Genomic DNA, 25,966 nt, shown 5'->3' on the forward strand with positions numbered 1-25,966 from the left:
AAAGTGAAGGGCTTCCCCTGCCTGATGTAGAGCTGCAGGTTATTACCTCTCACTGGACTAATGAGGATTAATACTGAGAATAATCACTTGTGATGGACAGGGGTAGAACAAGAACTTACTGCCCCCTTCAGTCCAGTTGAGGCTCTGTCACAAAACACCTCATCTCTGAATAAACCTGGGAGTGAAGGGACTAATCCAATGTCTGGACTAAACTTGACAAACTGTTAAAGATTTCACAATATAATCAGCTGAATTCTTCACCTGGGAATAACCCTACAATGAAAGTGAGGACTAAAGTCAATTGTTGGTGTCTCTGGTTGTGTCTGATGTGGTTATTGATAAAACAGCAAAGTCTGATCAAGAAGTTCAACCAAAAAGATAAACCAGACCTCTGGAGATATGTGAGTAGTTTGGGGAGTGTAGTTAAGCCTGGGGAAGATAATATGGTTCAGTGCTATTTTAAATTACCTGCAAATAATCATTGAGCCTCCACCTTTTATTGACGACTGCTAACACACAACACGGCAGCTGTGAGAAGCTCAGAACCAGTGCAGGCTGGTTTACAGAGAAGCTCAGGGAAAATGTACACACTATAACATGCTCTGTTTTCTAAGGGTTTTCTACAAAATAATTTGTGCTGGAAATGTAAAAGGGTTGAAGGTGTGTTCATCCATGAAACGTGGGTCTGCCCCCTTTTTCTGCCTTTTTACACCTGAACCAGCTCAACTCTGCCTCTCGGGTGCAGGTCGTGTTTACCCAAGATCTCCATGCCAGCACCACTACATACTATATTGCTACATAAACAATGTGTTTGGCAATCTGCATTTACTATACAAATATTTCTTATAAGATTTTCATTGATCGTTGCACCAGAAGTAACATTTTTGGAAATAAACGTATTGTTTTTGCCGATCAGATTGATTCGTTAGACGGATGTTACTCTCACACCAGCACCTCTAAATCTCACTAATCAATAAGGTATATGGTTTCTGCTAAGCTAATTAAGCTAAGCTAACCAACGTCTGGCTATAGGTTCAGAAAGTGAATAAACGTGCTTCCAAAATGATATTTTTCAGATGAAATGTGGTTTTTGGATGAAGCTGGACATGATGTTGCTTTATGCTGCGCCACTGTCATAAAAACATCACTGCGACCTGAAAATCTGCATCATCGACTGAAAATGAGCAACAGCTTTTATCTGCAGGTGAAGTCCAGTCCGACACAGACGGCTGCTCCTTAATGTTCGTATGAGAGGTTACTCACTTAATGTTACATGCCGTGTCCAAAGTAACACCTATGAGCCAAGCAGACACTTAATGCTGTGACTACAATCACGCGTTCAGAGGAGTAATTTCTACCTGCTGCATCAGCCACAGGTGCCACAGTGTGTGTCACCGAGACGTTGACACAGACAGAGTAAAGTAGGATCTCAGAGAGTGAAATAACTGTGTTTATGTGAGCTGGATTTCAGACAGAGTGACTCAGTGACAGAGCATGCAAGTTTCCACAGGTCTCCCTTCTCTCTCACCCTCCCCCCTCCCTCCCTGATGTCATGGTTGGCATTGGTGTTGCTGGGTCACCACAGCAACATGAATCTTGTAAAAAAGGAGCCAGCGTAATAACACGGTGAGCTAACACACAACCTCATCACACGCAGTACCTGCGCTGCATTCAGAATTCACACACATTCATGCTTCATTCACTGTTGATCCTGCCAACATATAATTCAGCCTGTGCTATAGGTGGAGCTGGGGTATATTTAACCAAACAGTGTGTACATTAAACCACCTTGTGGAGCAGCAGGGTGTGACTGAGGCAGGCAGTGGGCAGTCCTCTCTCTGGCTGCACACAAAGGCAGCACACAGTCAGCAGCGGCAGCGTGGCCAGGCAAGAATGTGACCACCCAGCTCATTCCGCTGGCCAGACATCGCTCAGCAGCCACGGCCACCAGGCGCAAATACTATTCATAACACGTCCTCCCACTGGACAACGCGCAGCGCTGAGGAACGAGAGGGGGCTGACGGGGCCGTGAGTCAGTGCTGCGCAGCCGTGTGTCATAGTACTAAGACTGATAAACAACAAACTGCCACACACACTTACTTTTTCTTGGCTTCCTCGTACTGCCAGTTGAGTTTCACTTTGTCCACCATGTGCAAGGAATCTTGAGAACCATACTAAGAGGAGAGAAATAAGGTGCCTTTAGGTCCCAGTGGTTTACAGAGGAAATAGTTTTGGAGACATTACAGGAAGTTAATCATAATATTAATCATTAGTCACTCCAGATGCATGAAGGGAGTACAGGGAGCTTCCTGCATCTTATCTAGTCATCATTTCAGCAACTGATCATTCTTTTAGGGGAGTGGTTTTCAAAGTCTGACACTGTGCAACACCCCCCCCCCCCAAGACCGGTATACCCCCTCAACAACATCCCCCATGACCACCAAGTAAGTCAACAACCTGAGCCCTGTTATTTTTTAGCATATACTTATTTACATATTGCCAAATTGGCAGCAGCAGCTCCTGTTTGTAATGAACACTGGATCCGTGTGATAATGAAGAAAACTTAAAAACATGATGAGTTCTGTTTCAGCAAGCCTCTTCTTCTGTGATTTCCAGGCATATTTGTGGGTGTTTTTTTGTTTGGTTTTTTAGCACTGATTATACAGATACCCCCATGGAGTGTAACTCACACTGAATCTAAAAATACAGCTTTCATATCTATGTGCTCAGATTTGCTCAAAAGTTGTGGTTCAGGTCTTCCCACCTCCTTCGACTCTCCCTCATAGTGTGAAAAGCTCTTTTAGAGGGAGACAGGGAGGAGCAGCGTCGTCTCCTACCTCTCCCATGATGTCAGTCTGACAGCCGGTGTCACAGTATTGCTGCAGACTGCATGAGTCACCCACGGTTCCAGTGCTGTTCGCCACTTCACTGGCCGAGTCGCTGACAGACAGGCTGCTGTGGAAGTGCACCGTCAGCTTCACCAGACTCTGGAATAAAACAGTGATTAACAAAACAGGAACATTAACAATAACAATAACAATAACAATAACAATAACAATAACAATAACAATAACAATAACAATAACAATAATATACATTTGATGTGATGATGAAACAATGAAAATGTGACCAGAAATGCAAAGTAAATCATCAACAGCTGGTGGATTTCAAATTGTTGTAACATTTAAAGTGTGTCATTTCCCTACAGTAATGTTATCACAAATACACTCTGACATTTGCCAGGAAATGCTTCAGCAAATTTGGCCTGAAAATCACACTGAATCACCCTCTTTAATTATTTCTCATTTCTCCTTCATATCTTTTGCTTTGCTGACAAAACTGGAGAAGTGGTCTGAGATTCAGGCGTCTGGAAATGTGCTTTAAAAAGACAATGATGAGGAGCAGCAGATCAGTAGAGGTGAACAGACACTAGAGGTCAGCAGAGAATATTTCAAGGACACATAACAGGAGTTACAGGAGTGGACAGAGCTACCTGGATGAGGTCCTGCCTCTCCTTCTCGCCTGTGCTGATGGCCTTCTTGATGCTGCGCAGCTCGTTGAAGATAGCCTGAGCCTCGTCCAGCTTGTAGTTCGTCTGACTGCAGGACATCTTCCTGTCGATCCTGTAACACAAACACACACATTACCATTTCTGCTCTGGCACTGAGAATTAGTTCAATGTTATTTTATTTGGTGCTAGAAGGTGGAGTTCTGATAAAACTTCCTGCTATTATAGTTTAATGGAACTCATCACCCTGGAAGCTTCAGTAAAGCTTACAGGTTCAAAACCTAATTATATTCAAGTGTGAGGACCCTTAATGAATTTCACTGGTGCACAGACTTTACAGAGTGGTAGTCACACTCCATTGTCTCCTCTTTTTATCTTTACCTTCTTTATTTTGTCTTGTTTTTCCTTTAGTTGGACTATTTTTTTATTATTAATAACAATAAAACTTGTGGTTCTTGTTTTACTTTAAGACTTTAATAAAGACGTTTAAAACAAGATCATTTTGGATAATAAGGAAATCAATTGATGCGCAACAACATATTTGCACATTTGTGAGTGCGCTGTAACATTTTAACTGCGGTGCAGATGTTGCAGATGATGGGAAAGTGGAATAAGAGAGAGAGGCACAAATCATGCTGATGTGGTGGTAATAAACACTTTGTTGAAATGTTATAGACATGACCAAACCTGAGGGAGAGCATTGTTGTTAAATCTGGGGGAAAAACAAATACGTTCACTCAGATTTGAATTTCCTTATTGGATAATAAAGCTGGGATCCTGCTGGTTTTGTTAGATCACATCAATTGTACATTTACTCAGCTGTGACCTGATGGGACGTTTATGTATAAACCTCTGATCGTAACCTCACAGTCCCACTCAGTGTCAGTGTCTCATCAGTTTGATTCATCCTGGTTAAAACAGAGTGTATTGTAGTTATTGTAACTTTTAGATGTCTATTATTATAAATATGAATATATATATTTCAACATGTAGTAAATTTAAACACACACAATTGAAATGTTGTTAAAACAAACTAAGACTAATATGCAGAGTGCATCGACCAATCACAGCATGAGAAAAACATCCTCTTTCATCAGTGTCTCGTGTGTGTAAAGCTTCACAAAGAATTTAAAAAAAAAACGTATTTACAGTGATTACTACAGTAATGTACGGTGAACGTTTGAGTGCAGGGGAAGTGGCAGACAACCTGCCAGCTGTCCTTTCAATCATCAGTGTAAGGACAGAGATCGCTGTCTCCGTCCTTACACTGATGACTGGTTGATCATAACAGTGGTAGTATCAGTAAAGATTGGGTATCAGACTAATATCCAACTGGGATTTCAATTTTCTTCCAATATAAACTTTGCAAATGAATGGACTCAGATAAGCGTTTCCATATCGACTGTGTGAATCAGGAAGTGAAGTGCTGTGACAGAGGCGTCTTCGGGCTCAGCAGGAGGACACACAAACAAACTCAGGGTGTGTTGAGGAAAAGCTCTGATCTCAGTTTCCCTCAGTTCAGGGTTAACACACCCTGAGTTTTCACTTTCTGGATCTGGATACACCCTGATGCTAAAACGGGCCTGCTGGGCGTCATTACACAAATTACATAATAATATCCCCCCAAGTAAAGTTCGCATAAGCATCAAGTAGAGTCAAGTAGTTCTAAATGAAGACTGACATCCCTCATTCTTCACTGGTCACAGATCAGTTTAAAGACTGAAGAAGAGCCTGTGGCCTCATCAGAGAGTTACAGTTTTCTCTCAGTTGAAAAGAATCATCAGATGAGCATCTGAAGTATTTCTGTGTGAGGTAATACTCATGAACAACTGTTTTTCTTAGACTGTGGTCAGTTATGAAATACTGACACTGCATGTGACAGTCCAGTGTAAATGCTCATCTTTGTTTCCACATGCTGAGATATTGTTTCAGGCTTTAAAGAGCTGCTTTCAGAGGCTCCTTCATCTGGAGGTGAAATCTCACTCAAGGTTAAACAGTCCAGACACCATATGATTCAACTGTATTGATTATTAAATAACAAATCAATCTGCTCCTCTGCTGTGAAGGGACTCTGCCTGTGTTTTTCGGTGTGGGTGTGAGGAGGGGGTTTGCTTGGTTTATTGGTTGGGAGCTGGAGGACTGAGGCCTGGTGCCTCCTCCATCACTGGGCCTGGCACGTGGCCCCCACTCTCACCACAGCCCGCTTCCTTCACTCTCTTTCAACAGCAGGTACTGTTCATCCGCCCGACCCTGCCTCTTCCTCCCAAAACAAGCCCTGCTTTGTTCCCCCTGCCCCATTGGCAGGGCCTGGGAGTTTATATGCTTAGCAAAAAAAAGGTACTACCCACCCCTAAGTGCCTGGCTGAACCCCCCCCCCCCCCCACCCTGCGTACTGTAGAGTAGCTCATATGCTCTTTCTATTTCTTAACATGTGTTTATGTCGATTAGGGCCTTAAAGTTTCTATAGAAATAGGGCAGGGTGTCTGGAAGCAGAAATTTGAGAAATTTGGGGAGATAAGGTGGAGAGCAGATGAGCAGAGGAGATACTCGTATGCCAAACCGTCCACAGATAAACTCCTGAATTCTTCTCGTGGAGTAGTGATGATCGGCGCGGGGATTTCTACATCACAAACTGTTTGTTTGCTTTATCTGATGTGTCATGGCGAGGACAACAATTAGCTCCACTGCTGACAACAGCTGAGACTGAAAAAACAACAACTGTACGATCCCTCCTGGCCTCAACCCCACTGGGCAAAAACCAACCCCGGAGAAACAATGGGACGCACGCACGCACGCACGCACGCACGCACACAGGCACACAGGCAAACAAAGGCACAAGCACATGCAAGAGCATATACACACATGTGAACTCTCAAGAGGAGGATGCGTCCATGTTTTCTGCAAGCTGTGTATTCTCCTGTTCCTATTCTGGGAATAACTGGAGTTGTGTATTATCTAAGAGATAAGAGACTCTTCGCCAGGACTCAGGAAGTGCAGAGGAATTTGCTGCCAGATATCTCTGTGTTTTTGAAACTGTTCTCGAGCCCACATCCCCCCACCCCCACCCCCCCACCTCCTACCCCTCCCCTCTCCATGGAGCAACTTCCTCTCCAGGCTGAGCCTTGGCTCCCTGCACTCCACTGGTGCATCCTCTTCCTGAGGTGGAGTCCCCTATTCCATCAAAAACTCCCTCCATTTGCCTTTTCTCAAACACTCTCTTTTTTTTTCCTCCAAGAGGTGGAGCTTCTATTTCTAACATGAAATTTGGAACCGCTGTGAAATGTTCCCAGCGCAGAAAGACGCTATGTGTGTGTGTGTGTGTGTTTAAATACCAACACAAACTAAAGGAAAATGGAAACTGCCTCTAAACTAAAAGAAAAAGAAGAGTGTCTCCTGGTTATAATTTGAAATCCTCTCATTTTCCATGGGTCAAAGGTTTTTACTTACATGAACCGAATAATGTCTAATAATGAAATTAAACTACATTTTTGAACTGTGTGAAATACTAGAAATTAAAAAAAGGATATTTCAAATATAAAAATCCGATAAACTACATGAAACACTCTGTATGAACACAAAGAGACGTGTGAAGAGGAAAAAGAGAATAAACAGAGAGACTGAAGATAAAGGATGAGACCCAACACCGAAGGTGAGAGGGAATAAGAAGGGGAAAGGCCACTGGGTGGGGAGCAGCGGGGCCGAGGGGTCGTAGGAAGGAGAAGGGGGGTCATGGGAGGAAGGGTGGGCCTGGGACACACAGAGGCAGAGGAACACTCACTCCTGCAGGGTCTCCACTCCCATTTCCTTATACTGCAGCTCCTGCTTCACCTGGGCCAGCTCCTGCTTCAGTCTGGAGAGCTGCGGACACAAGGCCGAGCACCGGGTTAGCGCGGTGCACAATGGGCTTCTCTCACCACCAGCACCACTCAGAACTGCTTAGTCATGACTATTCACACACAGGAATGTTTGACTGTGTTTATACAGAGATGTACATACACACTGGGTCTCACACTGAGGCTGCTCTCTCCTGAGGATGATTCTCATACTAACATTTTATCTGTAGCTGTGTAGAAAGAGACTGTGGCTGTAGCATTTTAGAGTATGACGTGAATTTAAAAAAAGGGCTGTGCGATAATTCAGTGTCGTCTTATAAAGACTTTAAAGGGGCAAGCTACACATTTCACACATCAAGTTCACTTCACTCATCATGGACTATTTTTCAGCCTGAAACCAGCTGTATAATGGCTTCTGTGGCTCTGCAGGAAATGATCTCAAGTTTAAGTAAATCACCCTGGTGATGTCATCAGGGTCTTGAGCCAAACTAGGAAATAAAGTCGATAGAGATATCAGCCTCCATCAGCTTCTGCTGCTTCAGTGTTGACCTTTATTTTTATTTTTTTATTCTTTATTTTTTCCCTTTATTTTGTTTCAAAATGAGTTACTATGGCGTTTGTTTTACATGTTTGAAAAGTTTTGTCTAATTGAATGCACAACAGCAGAGACAGTTATTGTGATGACCATCAGCTGGATAATATTGCACTGTATCGTGCATGTATATCGCTATCAGATTAATATAAAGGGTCTACAGATGTGCTAGCAGCTCTGTGGGGCAGTGGTTAGATACAGAAGCTGCTTTCCGCCGAATGTCAACATGCTAACATTCTCACAGTAACGATGCTAATATGCTGATGTTAAGCAGGTATAAGATATTTGCCATTTAGCACTAAACACAAAGTGCCGCTGATGCTGATAGGAGTGTCATTAGTTTAAAACTCTCCTGTATAAAGTGAAATTTTGACCTGATGATGGCGCTAGATGAAAAGTCAGTGGATCACAGTCATTAGGGTTTATCCTCTGAGGACCATGAATGTCTCCATTAAAATTTAATGACGTAACATCCAGTAGGTTTTAAGATATTTTTGTCTGGAGCAGATTTTGTGGGGCGGTTGTGGCTCTGGAGGTAGAGCGGGTCGCCCAACATAAGTGTGTGGCCCTATTACATAAAATATAATCAATATTGTGATATTGATTTTATCCACATCGACCAGCTCTAATTGAAAATTTAAAATGTTTACCAAAGATTATTTTGATATTTACAGAAATAAAAATAATGAGCTGTGGCTGAAAAATCCCTTTGACTTTGCTCATGTTGATTTCCGAGCGTTACCTATGAATAACCAATCGATCGATAAGGAAAGTGTTATTAACAATTGCTCTTTATAAGATCAAAAGGATTAACCGTAACCATTTGTCTGGAGTTGTTGTTATAGTTGTAATCACTCTGGCTCTGATTTGTTCTAGTTAACAGATTTCTATAGTCACGTTAAGTCTTATTCATCCTTTCAGAACAATGCTGCAGTAAACACCCTCACCCTTATGACTGATCTCAGAGAAATGTCCATCTTGGCCATGTGAGTCAGTAACCTAGCCTCTGCCTGACCCTTTGATGATGATCTCATCCTCATCCTCTCGAGTCCCCGGGCCAGAGCCACAGTATCCTGTAGGGGCCACACCCCGGCCCCCTTTTCTGCCCAAAGAGCCCCTCACTGTTCTCCCATTGTTCTCCTCTGATAATGACTTACCCGCTCCCGTCTACAAGCTATTTCCACTTTTATTTGGTCAGGGTCGTATTTGGCATTTGAGGACGAGCCGGAGAGCGCTGTGAACACAAGGAAAGAGAAGGACAGGGGGATCAGCTGTGAGTTAACAGTGATGATTTTAAAGTTAACTTGATGGGGGGGGGGACTTTGTTGCCTGTAGACACCCCCTGGATACTTTGTGTTTGACAGTTGGCTGGAGTGAGGAGGGCAAAACCGGGTGGGGTGGTTAAAGGGGAGGGTGTGGTAAACCAGGAACTGGGACTTTCTATAGATTTTTTATAAATCTGAACCCCCCCAACAGTTCCTGAAGGGACATCAACAATATAGAGTGTCCAGGCCAGAGAACCAGGTGAAGTCAGAGCAGGATGTTAGTGTCTTACTGCTGGTGATGGAGCGGTTGTCCTCAGAGAGCTCGTGGAAGAGCAACATTTCCTGCTGAGCCAGCTCCAGACGCTGCTGCTTGACCAGGTACATCTCCTTCTTGGCTTTGAGGGCCTCCTGGGCCACCACAAGGTACTCCTTCAGCATGCGCTCCTGCTCCTGCCGCCATTGAGTCCGCGGGTTCTCAATCTGGGTGGTCTCTGACAACAGAGCACAACAAAGATGACGTGTGATAATATAAATAAAATAGAAATGTCTGTTGTGGCTTCTTTGAGACACTTATATCCAGTGGACATTCATAAAATACAGAACTCTGAGGTTCCCTGCAGGACTGCTACGATAATACTGTATGGAAACAATGTACTCACTGTTGATGTGGTCGATGTAGTAAACTCCCACTTGCTGGTCGTAAACTTCCTCCCACCCGAGAGGCAGCTCATCTCCAACACAGTCGGCAAATGTCAGCGGTTTAGTGATCCTGAAATGATTTAAAATCCATTCAGTGCAAGAGGAAGACAGAGGAGCGCACACATTCACTTTTATATCAGCTGAAGAATTAACAGCATCCTGCACCTCCGCACTCTCTCTCTCGTTTCATTTTCAACGTGCCAATAATCAATATTGACCAAAGATAATGTGAACCATAAAAACTAATGTCTGTGATGTAATGATAATAATTAGAGCACGACACAAAAAGTGAAGATTTGTTATAACGACTTTTCTCTGCCCACACAATGAATGAGACTGTAAAGTATGAATGGATACAGCAGGTCATTTATGTTTATGCAACTCTTTCACTTATTTCGTGTGTTCAACGACTTCAGCAGATACAAATGAGGCAAAAAATGAGAGATATCATTTTTACTGGTTCCTCATATCCCAATACTAGCTTATCATGTGTCAGTTAATATTATTGGTACACTTTTTTAAAATCAGCTGAGCACTCAAACCCAAACTTTCAACTGTTGTATAAACAAAAAGTAGCAAATAAAACCATCAACAGATAAAGAAAAAGAAAAACATCCCAAAAGATCCTGAAGATTCAACATTGCTCTGAAACCACTCTGTGTCAGTGACTGTCAGTTCAGGTGGTCAGGACCCCCCCCCCCCCCCCCCCCCCAGTGAATATGGCAGCAGCTAAATCCAGGCATGGAGAAAAACATAGTTCAACTAGTGGAGCCAGACAGCTAACTAGGCTAATGTTAGCTTAGCAGAGGAGCAGTAATTGAATCTCAGCTTTTGGCCTGAGTGGAATTTATGGTTCTCTGTGGCTACACTACATTTTAAATCACATATTTTAATGTACTAAATTATAAATTAAATTAAATTCTTAATACTTCCATACTCCATACCAAGGGACTATTTATAAGTTTTCTCTGCCGCCGAACGTGGTTTCTGAACGTGGTTGTGATTCAAGAACTTGGACCATCGTTGTCAGGTTGGTGGCTACAGTGAGCCGCTATCAGACAGTGATGAGACGGGCCAGAGCTAGCTGGATTACTGCAGTCAGCCTGTGCAGGGCAGCACATTTCATACATCCAAGTTGTATTCTCATATGTCAATAAACAACTTTAATTTTAAATGTAGTCATATCAGCGTATATACATGTGTAAACATATAGTAGTTACAACATGACAATGCACTCTTTGGTGTTTTATTTAGCTTACACTGTGAAACCTGAGTCGTCTTTCCTCAACAGAGTTTAGTCCAACGATTGCGTGTGAACCCTGGTTTTACACAGCTACGGTTACTGGCAGGGTCTTCTACATACACAGTGATGATTTCAAAAATACAAGGAGAACTTGTTGAAAGTGAAATCTGCTGTGGTAACTCTACTCAGACTTTCTTCTTAAAGCTTGAGTTAGCAGGGATTAAATGTCAGCAGTAAACAGCAGCCAGAGTGTAACGGTTTATTAAAGCATGTGTGTGGAGGGAGGGCCCCCATCAGCACACACTGACTCTGACAGGGCCGAGCTAATGACATCAGCCTGACACATAACTATCTCTACTAATCTCCACACATCAGTGAGCTGTGAACCATCGGGTCTGATGACAGCGCGTCCAGTAACCGTCTGATTACCATCAATCAGCGCAGACAAAGGGGGGTCCAGTGACAGTGACCCCCAGCCCACCACAGTATGCTCAAAATGCAGACGGCACATGAGACCTGATCCCAGCGAGTTACTGCCTACAGTGAGGGGACGGCCCGGAGAGAGTGGCTGAGGTATTCTGCAGCACATGCCTCAGGAGACAGACACAGCAGCTCTGCTCTCTGCACTCAGGACAAACTTCACTGGATCTCACCTTCAGTTTGTTTCAAACATTTGGGTTAGAGAGAAATGCCACCAGCACTGAGACACATGCTGATGATTCAAATTCAGCAACACAGAAGTTCTCCTCCTCTCTCACAAAACTCAAAAAAGCCTTTATTAGCACTGTCAGGGTTTACTGAAGGAATCCTAGCTGAAGATGAATCTTCTTAAGCTTTTTTAAAAAAAAAACAACCTTCAGTGCCTCAAATTCAATAAACTCCCTTTGCATTTCACACATGTTCATCACTGACGTGCAGCCTTCGTGTAGACGACAAGTCAATATTATTATTCATTATCTCTTCCTATAATTATCGTTATGACAGAATCCTCAGACTGAGATATCGTAGTTAATGAACGATAAGTCTTCATACATTAGATCACAGCAATAAACAGGACCCGGCTGTATAAATGCTTTATGTGATGAAGTCTTGCGTATATGGTCAGTATGCCGAGATAGAGATCACACTGTTACTCAACTGCACAAATGATTATTATCACAATAAACTGATTGATTGTATGATCTTTTAGATGTCATAAAACTGCCCACTGCAGTTGAAATGAGCCCAAAGTGATGCCTTCAAGTACCTTACTGTGCACAGCAACCGTTCATGGATAATCACTGTAAATTGAATATCCATGAACTGAATGTCTGATTTGTTTCCAGCCATTTAAAACCATGTAAAGTTAACTCCTGACCCCTCATCAAATCAAATCACATCTGTTCTCAAATGTAAACACAACATAACTTTATATGGATGATTCTGTTCTTCTCTCTGTACTTGTTGATCACCACAGGACTTCTTAGATTCATCTTGTGACCCTCTTTGGGGTTTCTTTCCTCAGCTTGGGAACCACTGGACAAATCAATTACCTGCCTCATAATTTCAGCTCTAACATCTATACAGCTGTACTTGAGTGCCCCAACAAAGACTCACATATTCCCGAAAGAACTGTTTATGTCAGCACCAATTACCTGCTCACGTCTCCTGCAGACGGTCAGCAGCCTGGTGACAGTGGTTCTCACGAGTCATGTGCAGCCACGCACAGGGACAAGGCAAACACGAGCCCCCACCACCACCACCTTCTCCTGCTCTCAGTGTTTGCCAAAGGTAAACAAGTGTCCAGAGACTAAATGCACTTGTAAATACTTAAAAAACACTCAGACAGGCAGTCACACTTGACTGAAGGAGAAGATTCAGAGGCATCGTAACAATATGAAAAATTACAAACAGAACAGTAGTTGTGATATATATTTGATTTAGCTAAAAGGGGAAGACCACAAGCAGCTATGGATGTGAGGGTGTGTGACGTCAGTGGGAGTTTAGTCCTGATCTGCCCTCCGACCTCTCCAGGGAGAGAAAGAGAGACGGAGGGAAAAACATGTCCTCTCACAAATCTGAATCCCAATATCTGACTGTTTGGTTTTTTATGCAGTCTTGTGACAGCAGCCTCTGTTTGCCCGAGTCATGTCTCGGTCTTGGGAGACTCCAACCGCTGCACAGCACAACAGACCCACACAGAGGAGGACACACACACACACACACACACACACACACACACACAACAACACACACACACACACACACACACACACACACACACACACACACACACACACACACACACACACACACACACACACACACACATTCATTCAGCAGCAGCAGCAGCAGCAGCAGCAAGGAGCGGGAGAGGAGCAATCTGATGACAAACATTTAGAGAGACGACTCAGACAAAACTACAAGGAGCTGAACATATGAGTATTTTTAATGTATGAAATCTACAGCAGGACATAAAGAATAATGGTGTCACTCTCCTGTCAGACTGACACAGTGACCCCGCACTGACACTGTGAATCTGTCAACAGTATGAATTACCCAACAGAGGTTAATGCAGGTCTCATCTGCTCTGCTCTGCTTTCAAAGGATGAACACTGATTTCACTATAAGACCATTATGGAGTAAAAATGAAATGTAAAAACTTTGTGATCTCTTGATTTTTCATATTGTGCTTTCATTAGTTCAACGTAAATGTTAGCGTGCTAACGTACTGAACTAAAATGGTAAACATTATACCTCCTTCACATTAGCATGTTAGCATTGTCATTGTGATCATGTTAGCATCAGCTTTTAGCTGAAATCACTGCTGTGCTTCAGTACATGTTACCATGACTACAGACTCTTTAGTTTCATTTTCACGAGTCAGATCTGTCAGATTTTCTGTTGCAACGATGTCAAGTAACTTAAGGAAGATATACACAGCAGATACTGTATCTAATGAGGTTTTAACCAAGCATCAACCTCCAAGGCTGGAAAATGAAGCCAACACAGAAGTGCTAAAACCTGCAGTTCCTCTAATGACCACTAGAGTCTGGCTCCAACAGTGAGTCAGTCCCCATAGACTCCCATGTTAAAATGTCCAACTTTACAGCAGAAATAAACATGTTTACAGCCTGGTACAAAAACTGTTTTGGTCTCTAGAGCTAATTTCCTCCTTCATGACAACTGTACGGGTGCTTCCCTGTACGGTATGCTTCCCACAAAATTCATTCACCAAAGTCTTGTCTCCACACACGCCCCACCTCTTTGACAATTTTTGGATTAGCTGAGAGTTAGGGGCGGAGTCAGACACAGCCAAGATGGCAACAGCGGAGCAGCTCATTCTGAGCTTCAGAAACTAGCGGGTGATGTCACAGAGGCTACGTACAATTTAACACCAGGAAAAACATAAAAGCATTAAAAAATATATTTTTCAAATGATGCTGTGATATAATGTATATTTTAAATTTACACACTCTGCAGGATCCTCTTTCAGGTTGAGAGGAAACAGAAAATGAGACAGATCTCTGAAATAGAAAAGAGAGACTGACAGAATGACAGGCATGTTCAGCTGTGGAGGACTTACATGCTGCGGGGCCTTCTACAACTTCCCAGCAAAATATATTTAGTTGTCAAAGACATTTGCTAATTCTAGAATAATCTGTGCCATCATGGGTCGTCCCACAGGATATTTCTATCTGCAGCCCCCCCCCCCTTTTTTTTTTTGCTTGGCGACGGGCTGCTGTATGGGAAAGGCATGTGAAACTGGAGTCTGGGCCACTGGACCTCGTCTGGTCTGGTCATCCCAACCCGCCCGTCAGCCTTTGTTTCTCACCACAACAATTAAAATGTGCCAAACTGTGGATTCTGCAAAAAATCATATCCCTTGTTACGTTCAATCACAGAAGCCAAGAAGCGGGTTTTAATACTCTGGATCTGGGTTACTATTCTTCAGCTTGACCACAATGAGCTCACCAAGACTTGACAGCCACATGTTTTCAAGCAGCTAACACGGCTCTATAAGACACTCCTGGCGCTACTGCCTTTCACACAGTTCATTCAGTTCATATTAAATTAAAAATGCTGTTGATTACTCCACCAAATGTGTTAATTTAGTCAAGTTGTCACCACAACCCAGCACAGGCTTCCCAGCGTAGGAGTGCACATGGGATACATTTCTGACACTGGTGTTTAATTGTGTGATGGTTCACTGTATAAATAAACCAAACACCAGAGTGATAAAACAGCAGATAGAGTCAACCACTACAGAAGACTGTTAAAGAGCTGCACGCCTCAAAAAGACATCAACAAACTTATCCAACCACTTCAAGTCATCTATCGCCTCAGTAAACCAGCTGCTGCCGCCTACAAATAAGAATTGAGGCTTGACCTCTGGATGACAGGCATTGCATGTGTGACCGGAAAAACAACAAATGTCATGACATAGACAACACTGTTGTAGATGGGCATAAGCCAATAACAGAAAATATTATAACTCCAATAATCGCCAAAAACATCACCTGTTCTCATTGTAATGTCAGCTCCTCTCTGGAGGCGGCGACAGACAGTCTCTGACAAAAAAAGGCCACGAGTATTGTTGGACTAAAAATTCCTTTCTGTGTTAAAAAAGAAACGTGAAAACAACTTTGGGAGGAATGTCATTTATGTCCAGCCTCTCTGAGGACCGGGTGCAGCATTTCAGAGCCCGGCCTGAAGCAGCTGACAGGCTGACAGACACCCACTTCTCCCATTATGTGTTGAATCTTATAGAAATAGGTCTCTATAAGTAGCCCCACATCCCTGTCTCTGTTCACATTTAGACAGCGTCTGGACACATGGGAAGGGCTCGTCTTGTCGGGAGCAGAGAGTTGGGTCCACTGAGACAAAACTGTCATACTGTCAGAACAGCCATCAGGGCTGGAAGGACCATCATACTTCAGTTTCTTCACTATAATATCACTCAAATACTGAAGCACTATGTGTTTAAATGTAAGTGTCTCTTTAAAGGAGCATTTTGAGAAACACATCTACACATAGCTACAACACATGGTCACTGTGAAAGGCCCAGTGTAGCACTGACCACAGTCGTTTTAATATAAAATAAGCGAACACTTGACTTTTTAGAAGTCAGGTTGACTGCCATAACCCTACTTTAAAGGAACAGTTGAATATTTTCAGTCTCTACCATGTCTCTCTCTCTCTGTCTGTACTGTAAATATGAAGTTAGGGCCATCAGCCAGTTAGCTTAGCTTAGCACAAAGACTGGCAGCATGGGGAAGCTGCTAGCCAACATCTGCTCAAAACTCTGCTGACCAACACCTTGAAGCCCGAGCCTCATCGCCTCTGTGATGAGCGGATTCTCAACGTGAGTTACTGCGCCTCGCCAAGAAATAGTCTGGCATGTAATGTGTTAATTACTGAGCTTCAGAGGTGTTGGGATCCTGGTTTTGTTAAATTTGAATATAGCTAAGCTAGCTGTTTCCCCGTTTCCACTCTTTATGCTAAACTAAGCTAAGCTAAGCTAACCAGCTGTTGGTGAGAGCTTCATATACAGACCTGAGTGTTGCGTCGAACTGTCCGCAAGAAAGTGAATAAGCATGTTTTCCAAAATGTTTCTCAAATTGTTCCTTTAACAGTAATAGTAGTAGTAGTAGTAATAGTTTATAACAGAGTATAATGTTGTTTTAAGCAGATACATGCATTAATTAAGATCTTCTATCAATTATTAAAACTAAAGCATCCATAACTTAATGCTGGTGCATAAATAGTGAATGAGAATATAGCACAGGTGCAATCATTTAAAACATGTCTTCATATGAGAAGTTATTACAACTGTTGATAAATGACGTACATTAAAAAAAACTATTTAAATGCCCTCAAATCAGCTCATTACATTAAACTGTTTTACATACAAGAGTGTATATAATGCTCATAAATGCTAAATAAGGTGTTAAAGTTCAAATGTTATCCAAAAAGTTAAAGTGGAAGTGCTCATGTTAGAAGGACCACACTGAATTATAAGTACATGAAAAGCTGGTTTATTATATATAAATGAAGTTTATTATTATTATTATCATTATTGTTTATTACCGTAAAGAGAGATTTTTGCTTTTGTTTTCTCACCTCTAATAGTTTGGTATTTTAAAAAGTGAAGCGAAGAGGTGTTACATACAGAAACACACACACCAAACGGGTCGAGCCAGTGTTGTCAACAATGGTTGGGAAAAGAAAAAAAAAAACAATGGTGGCTCAAAGCTGGAGGTTGGTCCACTGAGTTTGGCATGTCCTGTTTAGGTAGCATTCTTCACAATATACACATAAAACACAAACCAGCCACAATCTTTGACTGCTGACTATAAGAGCCATCAACACACAGAGAACTGAGGCAAAGCAAAATCTACAAAGTGTTTTTATTGTTGTAAATGATCCAGTAACATGGGTGGTCAGCTGGATGAGCTGGACATCAGAGGGAGAAACTGCAGCAGGAAAGTGGTTTGAACTTCCAGAAAAAGGAGCGAGGTGAGAGCTGAAGACAAGCAGATCGTCACAGAAAACACACACGGCAAAATGACACCGGATCAAGCAATGGCATGTTCCTAACCTCCCCCCACCAAAAGACAAAAAAGAGCCATCATAATGAAAACACTGGGGGAAGCAAAATAACAGCGGGGTTCAGCGCATGTGAATAACCTTTCGGTGCTGGAAACACAGCTCACCCTTTCCAGAATAATTGAATTTGGTGTGCTTTGTGACCAAGTATAAAGGCCTCCCTTTGCTGAGCGGCAGGCCGGCCATGACTGTTGCATAACAGAGCTAATAAAGGAGGCCTACGGGGCCCAGGACGGAGAGGAGGAGGCAGACACGTGGGAACTGCCTCTGTTCTGCTGCTTTGTCTGGGGCCGCAAGCAAGCAGAGCCCCTGGGCATTAGCGTAGGCATGCCTAACATAACGCTCATTCCACTGTAACAAAAAAGCCCCACAGAACAGCTCAGCTTATCTGCAGGAGCTGGCAGGGCCACCCCGGGCTGCTCAAGGCGTCCACCATCCTTTGATCATCACCAGTCATCACTGGGGGTGTAGACGGTTTACAAAATGCAACGTGTTAAGAGACTTCTATTTGTCCTTAAAAGTTGGGTCATATCATAGTGTTGATAAACGCAAGGTTAGTGCCAGCTCTGCACTGCGTTAACACATACATCTAATCTTTCACTGCATGCTGTCATCTGACCAAAACAGCTCCATCCAGCTTCTCTCCTACCTGCAGATGTCTGATGTACCAGCCGGAGAAAGCCTGAACTCTGGCTGCTGCGTTAAAGATGTCAGGATGGCAGCACCTGAACTCTGCAGTGACACACAAACTGTTACACTGAGCTTTTGATTCTTGAGCATCACGAGTTGCTGAGGAGCTCCTGAGGCCGCTGTTTCGCTTCATACACAGATCATATTATTCCCAAAATATGAGCGTTTGATCCTGGCAAAATAAGGCGCGTTTCAATGCCCTGAATTTCACACTTGTCCTGTCACCAAGGCCCAACAAATTCTGACTGGGTGACTGGTTTCCTATTTATTCACAGCAAGAGTTTCCACTAACCTTCTTTGTAATTATTTAAGTCTGCTTTTAGGCAAGAATGCCAAAAAATGTGACTAGTTGTGACATCTTGAATGTGAATATTTGCTGGTTTTCTTAGTCTTATATGACAGGTCAGCCAGAACACTGAAAATAATTACCTGTTAACTGAACTAAACTAGGGTTCTGATGGCTGATTATATGATGTATATATATGATGTATATGGAATCTCAATATTTAAACTAATATTAGCCAATAATAAAAGCNAGACATCTGTATATGTGATGTTTGGTTTTTGGGATGGTGATGGACATTTTTCACTATTTTCCAACTCTTTATAAACAAAAGAGTTATTCAGGAAAAATATTCTGCAGATTAATCAACACTGAAAATAATCACCTGTTAACTGAACTAAACTAGGGTTCTGATGGCTGATTATTTATATGTATATGAAATCTCAATATTTAAACTAATATTAGCCAATAATAAAAGCAATAAGAAAACGTGACTAGCCTGACAACATGTAATATCATGAAAAAAAACATTTGTCGAATGAAGACTGCCTTCCTCCTGTCTGTGTGGTATTTAAATATCACTGCTCAGATATTTCTGATTCCACGCAGCACATCTGAGGAATCTGATCACAACCACTTTGTTTCTTCTGGTGGAGCAGTACGTCACACTTAGTTAAAGCCTGTAACTCATGAGGACAAAAGCCTATAATAACATGTACAACAATCCTTAACCTATCAGTCTCTGATTTTTGTTGTACTTAATGAACGGAACCCTGACAGGGAGAAGTATGAAACTTTTGTCACCGCTGCCTTCATCTCCCTGCTCCATCCTCATCGTGCCAGAGTGGAACCCAAACAAACCATTTAAATGCAGCTGGTGGAAAAAGTTACACTGCTACTACTGAATAGCTGACACTTTTTGTATCTGTTGCATGTTAGCAGAAAGTCAGCTTCTAGTAATGTGATTTATTGGAAAGTCCGTATCAGGTGGTGACAGACATTCCTCTGGCCGAGATAACCTATAAATCACTGAGCTGCACCAGAACAAATGCAGAAAACAGTCTTTAGTCATGCAAACATAAAACCACAGAGAGACCCCCCCCCAAAGCTGACCGGTAAAAGATCTTGTGAATCTGCTATCAGCTTCAAATAACAATGGTTAATCAACGTGCGGGGAGGAGGGGATCTTGAAGGAAATCAGGTTTCTCTTATCTAGATTACATGCAGCTACTACATTCCTACTGTCGAAATCAGCGGCAAGAAATCTGGTGTAAAATGTGATGTATGCAGCAACAAGCAAACAGATTTACTCAGAGACGGAAGCTCAAACTGGACTTGTGACTCCAGTCATACTCAGAGTGTTGTTTCTGTGGATTTCTGCCTTTTCCTCATAATGCAGCAGAGTTTAAATGATTCTCAGTAATCTCACAAAGTCTGCTCTGAATGCCTGATTGAGCCTGTTTCTGGGTTGGTGAAATCCCAGTCCCCACAAAAGCATATCCTTGCAGCTTTCCCAGTGGCCCAACTAGCATTCCTCACATTTTTTCACAAAGATTTCTGGGAGTTGGAGTTTAAAGCTCTTACCGTGCTCCATTCTCCTCAAATCCAGTGAAACACACACATTAAGGGTCATTTTGAGATGAGCTGGTTCATCACAGAGCAGACCTCAGAGCTGGACTTGACACACTGCTGGTCTTGGGGAGGTGTCTTTGTATGAAAAGGAAAGGGGAGCTGGATAACAATAGGTCTCTGTGTTAGGTGTGTGAACCAGGAATGTTTCAGGTCACTGGAAGTCATAAATCTACAGATCTGAGCGATGAGTCCGGATGACTGAAGTCTGAGACATCTACTGAAGACGACACAGATTACTGTAAACTCAGAGGACCAGACTGACAGGGTTTGTATGTGCCGTTTGGTGATACCCACCTCCTCTGAAACATAACAAACCGGAAAGGCTGATCTGCTGAGTAAATCCATCGCAATTCTAACAAAAAACGCTCATATTCTACGTTTAAAGAGACACACTGGGAAAATATTAATTAGAGCAACTGCACGGTTTCTAACCATGGGCGATACATCCCGTGTTTGCATGGGAACTTCATCAAGAGGTGGGGAGGCCTCGACTGCTGCCAAATCTCAGCTGATTCATCGGTGGTGGCTACATTATCCACCGCAGCCTTGTATTACATTATGGGGAATGGGGGGAATTTACAGCCCTGACCCCCCAAAACAAAACTAAGCTGCCCTCTCTTGTAGTCGCCCCCTCCCTCCAGTCAGGCATCCCCTCCTGTAAGTTATTGTAGATTGTTGTTGAATCGACATTACTTTGTGTGTGTGTGTGTGTGTGTGTGTGTGTATGTGTGTGTGTGTGTGTGTGTTTAATCGCGGAGCTCCCGGGCCTTTAACATACCTATCTCTGGGGTCAATCCATGAAGTTTGCCGGGTATTGTGGTCGATAAAGAACACTCTGCCGTCGTAATCCCGGGCTTCCTCCCAGCCCGCGGGCAGCGGCAGCTCAGAGCTCTCTCGCCGCTTACCGCCGCTGACCCACGGCATAGCGTCGGGATGGTGAGAGGGCAGAAGCCCCCTGCCCTGCTTTTTATCCCCCCGAAAAAGTCGGTCTTCACTGCATTACAACAAACTCCACCTCGACGCACTTGTCGGCGCAAAGAACAGAGACGCAAACACGAAAGTTTCCACCGAGGTTCTTCGCTAAAAAAGTCCCGCTGGAGGTACATCCACTTTTCTTCTTACAACCCCCCAAAAAACAGCACCGCAGCGCTCTCACGGTCCTCGGTCCTCCATGTTCGCCTCCTCCACCATATTTCATTCCTCCGTGTCCATATTCGGGTAGAGCGGATTTGCATAAGTGGTCGGACGTACGGCTGAGCGAGCTGCTCTGTCCAATGAGGAAACTTCAGGGCTCAACACTTTCATTAAAGTTTAATGTAATGTACCTCCGCGACATGTCACTGGATAGAAGAAGCAGCGTTAACAGTAAAGACAAGTTATTGTTAATGTTCAGCTTTCAAACAACAACCAATGGATTCACATGAATTCACTGACCATTAACTTAATAAAATTATAATAATTATTATAAGAACAGGAGTTATCACTGACACAGGTCAGAAGTTTAAAGCCGTTTAACTTTAATTTAAACTCATGGGCAACACCCCCGTGGCTGTAGTGACAATCCCGTGTTTTGTTGTTGACTGCAGGGTTGTTTCGGTGGTGCAGCAGCGCCACCTGGTGTTCACTATAGATAAAGCAGCTGTCAGGATAACAACTTGACGTCCTTCTCTTTGTACTTTTTTACTACATTATGGATTTGCCAGGCTGGATAAAGAGAGTGCTCAGATGCCTGAAGGCTCAAGGTTAACTGTGTGATGATGAATCTGTATTCATTCCATTCATTATAAATGTCCTAATTTGTTCAGACTGTATGCACCACAGAAGCACAACAATATGAAACAACAGGGGCCTTAAGACAGTATTGCCATATCTCAGGGGCTTGTCTTGGGAAGGGGCCCTGAGTTAAAATCTAGTTTTAGGCAGATCCTATTATGTCAATATATTAATATATATTGTGCTTACACAAATAAATCTATGCTCTAATTAGCACAGACTAATAAATACTTATTGACTGATATATGCATTATTAACAGAGATAAACGGGGAGCGGCTGCAGGATCTGCACTGTGGGTGTGAGATGTGTTTGGTAATCACTGATGCTGTTTCTGCCTTTTCTTATTCTCAGTTTAAATCAAATACGGAGACACTGATAAGAGCAGTGTTGATCTTTCAGTCTCTATGTTTGGTCCAGTGCAGTTTTGGGGCCCTGAGAGCTGCATCCCTACATCCCTACATCCTACAACCACTTAGGACCCCTAAGGACATTTTTGGTACAATGTGGATCAGTTATTTGCCCCACAGAGAGTGCCAAAGAATTAAAGCTCAAATTTCTATCTTCACCATTTAGAGGCAGCAGGTCCAGTTCTCTGATCCAGTTCAAGGGTCATACTTTATATGTTCTAAGTCTTTATTTATATGTGCTTGAGCAACAGTTAGAACTCTATCAAGAGGAAGCTGGATTCAGTTTTTTGACATCTTGTGTAATTCAGGACCTTGGCGACCTCTATCTGTAACCAGTAGGACCTGAAGCTCCACTCACTGAATTTATTGCCTCATAGTTTCCTCCAGGTTTCTGTTGTAGTTACTGAAATTCAGTGTGGCATGAAATTCAAGAGGAATTTCCAATGAGCGGGGATTTCTGTGGTCAAACATGTTGTGATTATGACTCTTTACATCTGTGTCACTGCAGAGATGTTGTGAGACTGTGGAAGAAAATGTTGTCTTTTTCTGGTGGGGTTTGGAGTTGCCTGTCACTCCATCCACCCCGTGCATCAGATAAATGTCCCCGTGCTGCGACCTTCTACCAGTGCACCAGGCTGTGTGTGTGCATGTGTGTGGCCAAACAAACGCAGAGTGTTTGTCAAGGCGTCTCTTCAGTCAGCTGAGCCTGTTCTTCTCCAGAGGAGGAGGGGTGTAACAGGCCGGGGATTTTATCTGTGCATTTTTGTTTGTGTGTGTGTGTGTGTGTGTGTGTGTGTAGCTGGGAAACATTTTCTCACATCACAGCTTTGATCTATAGCCTCCTACGTCCATTTCCCACAGGCTGTGTAGTATTCATATGAGTAAACACAATAAGCTGCTCTGTTGTTTCTGTGTCAGTCACATGCAGCAAAAAGCCTGACTGTGACACCAGCTATCCCAAACTGATGGACATGAAAGTAAAATAGCATGCACTATTATTCTTTAGATAAACCAGGGAGCAAATTTTATTTTCCTTGCATGGGATATAAAATAATTAAGAGCCTGGTTGTGTGTTTATGATACCTTAACATTATAAAGACAGTCTCGTCTTTAGCACACATGCTCCTGAGGCATGAGGACAGTATAAGTGCTGCAGCCAGAGGTTCTAATGTTAATCACACAGATTAAAGAGGTTTTATTGTATCTCTGGAGGCAGCTCAGTTGATGAGAAGCTTATCTTTGACATTTGTACAAATAAATAATAACCTGACTTTATTGCCTTGTGTTGCCTGTGTTTATTTGTTGCTGAAACTGCTGTCTCTCTGAGGGGGTACAGAATGCAAAAATAGACATCAGGAAGCGTTTTCAACATAAAAATGCAAAAATAATATCCTGTCTACATGTCTGATGAGATCTCTCGAGGCCTGCTATCGTAGAATAAAAGCTTTTGATAGAGATCTTGTGGCAGCCTGGTCATCTCTGCCTCTGCCCCTGCTGCCCATTGGCACAGCAGCAGGAGCAGGAGGACCGCAAAGGGGAGGGCCGAGCGGCCCCCTCTCCTCCCTGCAGCAGAAGATGTGAGCTCCTCTGAGTGGAAACTGTTTGTGAGAGAGCTCCGAGTTCAGAGACCAAGCAGTCAAGTCTAATTATCAGGTGTTGTGAGCAGCCTCTTTCCTGACTGGACGTCAAAAGGGCTCTCCAGAGAAGAAGAACTCTTGTGGCTCTGTCGAGCGTGGAGTCCAGAGAGAGAGAGAGAGAGAGAGAGAGAGAGAGATGGATACGTGCGCCTCCGCCTTGGAGCTGCTGGGGATGCTGGTCTATGTCGGAGCGTGGTTGTGCGCTTTGACGACCACTATCTTACCACAGTGGCTGACCATGTCCACGGCGCTGCTGCCTGTGGAGAGCTACGAGCTGGGCCTGTGGGAGACCTGCGTGGTCCAGGATGTCGGGGGGATGGAGTGTAGAGCCTATGACAGCCTGCTGGGCCTGTCCAGTGACCTCAAGCTGGCCCGCATCCTCATGTGCGCCTCCCTCGCTGTGGGCATGCTGGGAATCCTGGTAGCTATACCTGGACTTTACCTGGTCAACAGCTGTAAAGAACATGGAGGGTATCAAACCAAGAGGACTTTAACCGTGATCGGAGGGGTGCTGGGGATGGTTTCTGGAGTGCTGTGTCTGGTCCCTGTGTCTTACATGGCTCATTTAGCCGTGATCCATTTCTTCGATGATAAAGTACCTGATGTGGTGCCCAGGTGGGAGTTTGGAGATGCCTTGTTCTGCGGCTGGGTGGGAGGATTTCTTCTCATAGTGGCCGGGCTGCTTCTGGTCTCGTCCTGCTTGTGTTCCCAGGTGGAGCCTCAGCCTGCGCTGCAGCGGCGCTACCAGGTGATGAGCACAGACGTTAACTTCAGGAAGCGCTCAGAGTACGTTTAAGGGATGAATGATGATGATTTACCTGCTTAGAGATTGACAGCACAACACAATCAACTGTAGAACTGCACTTCAAACTGCTTAGAAACAATGATGTTGACATCTGGTTTAATATCAGATACAATTTACTGTGTGAAAGTTTCTTTATCATTTCAAAGGCTTTGTAAAACAGTGAAATTGACACCTTGTTCCAGCCATTTTCACCTGTACAATCAAACATTTGATTTCAGGACCACCTGCTGTGACAGTACAAATGAATATTTTTTTAAAGATATGTTTTATAAGATGCTTTATATTCCTTATTCTGGGCCTTTCTCTTATCAGTACCAACAAAGCAGAAACAGGGTCTCATAGTGTCTCATTTATGAGAAAATTTAGCTTTAAAATGCTGTGATTGTAAATTATTCTTGATACCAAAACATAGAGAAAGCACATGTTTTTCTAGTGGAGTTTGCTTATGTGCTGTAACATGCAGCACGTTCAGAAGATTCACATAAAGACTTCTGTTGAAATTCTATTGAAATATTTTCTCTTTTTTCCATTAAAGATGTCATTTCTTCTAGTACTGTATTTTCTATTAGAATTTGATGAAAATGATGATGTGTTGATAAACTCTTCACTTATATCAGAGGTGGAAATATGACTGCTCTTTTGTTCTTTCATGATCCAGTTTCCCATCAGTCTCATAAACCCACAGCCTATTTTGGTCTGACTTGGTCCCCAGTCACCCTCCAACCAGACAACAAGCTGAGTGGGGGGGTGGGTGGGGGTGAGGGTGGGGGTGGGTGTGGGACTGAAAACAGGCATCTCGGTTCATCAGGTGTGTCTGCGGCGGTGGAAACGCAGCTTGAGACTAATTCCATCAGATTTCCTGGTCACTTGCTGAGCTAAGCTGTGTTTAATGAATGCTTTAATGGGCGGCGTGTACTGTGAAGAATGCAGAACAGGTTGCCCTCGCGGCTCCTGCTTTGACATAATTACACAAATTTGCCAAGGTCAGAGGGCGCTGCTGCTCTCTGTGC

General features: G+C 43.2%; 2 protein-coding genes across 2 annotated transcripts in view; one reads left to right on the forward strand and one right to left on the reverse strand.

The window, feature by feature from the left end:
• wwc3 (WWC family member 3) overlaps positions 1 to 21,571 on the reverse strand; it is a 32,617-nt gene extending 11,046 nt beyond the window's left edge. The window contains exons 1-8 of the mRNA XM_022759087.1: positions 21,112 to 21,571; positions 9,858 to 9,967; positions 9,489 to 9,689; positions 9,091 to 9,167; positions 7,287 to 7,366; positions 3,494 to 3,623; positions 2,838 to 2,987; positions 2,101 to 2,174 (exon numbers count right to left, since the gene is read on the reverse strand). Of these exons, the coding sequence (XP_022614808.1) occupies positions 2,101 to 2,174; positions 2,838 to 2,987; positions 3,494 to 3,623; positions 7,287 to 7,366; positions 9,091 to 9,167; positions 9,489 to 9,689; positions 9,858 to 9,967; positions 21,112 to 21,257 (968 nt within the window). The 5' untranslated portion in view covers positions 21,258 to 21,571. The remainder of the gene's footprint in view (positions 1 to 2,100; positions 2,175 to 2,837; positions 2,988 to 3,493; positions 3,624 to 7,286; positions 7,367 to 9,090; positions 9,168 to 9,488; positions 9,690 to 9,857; positions 9,968 to 21,111) is intronic.
• Positions 21,572 to 24,287: 2,716 nt separating this feature from the next.
• On the forward strand, positions 24,288 to 25,423 carry LOC111231863 (putative claudin-24). The gene has a single exon (XM_022759121.1). The coding sequence runs from the start codon at positions 24,288 to 24,290 to the stop codon at positions 24,945 to 24,947; it is 660 nt and encodes a 219-aa protein (XP_022614842.1). The 3' UTR covers positions 24,948 to 25,423.
• Positions 25,424 to 25,966: the final 543 nt, after the last annotated feature.

Source organism: Seriola dumerili, unplaced genomic scaffold (genome assembly GCF_002260705.1).
Source record: "Seriola dumerili isolate Sdu_G_001 unplaced genomic scaffold, Sdu_1.0 BDQW01000319.1, whole genome shotgun sequence".
NCBI lineage: Eukaryota > Metazoa > Chordata > Actinopteri > Carangiformes > Carangidae > Seriola > Seriola dumerili.

What these genes read in the sequence shown, in the direction of transcription:
- LOC111231863 (XM_022759121.1), top strand. Translation starts at nt 24,288, where the DNA reads ATGGATACGTGCGCCTCCGCCTTGGAGCTGCTGGGGATGCTGGTCTAT.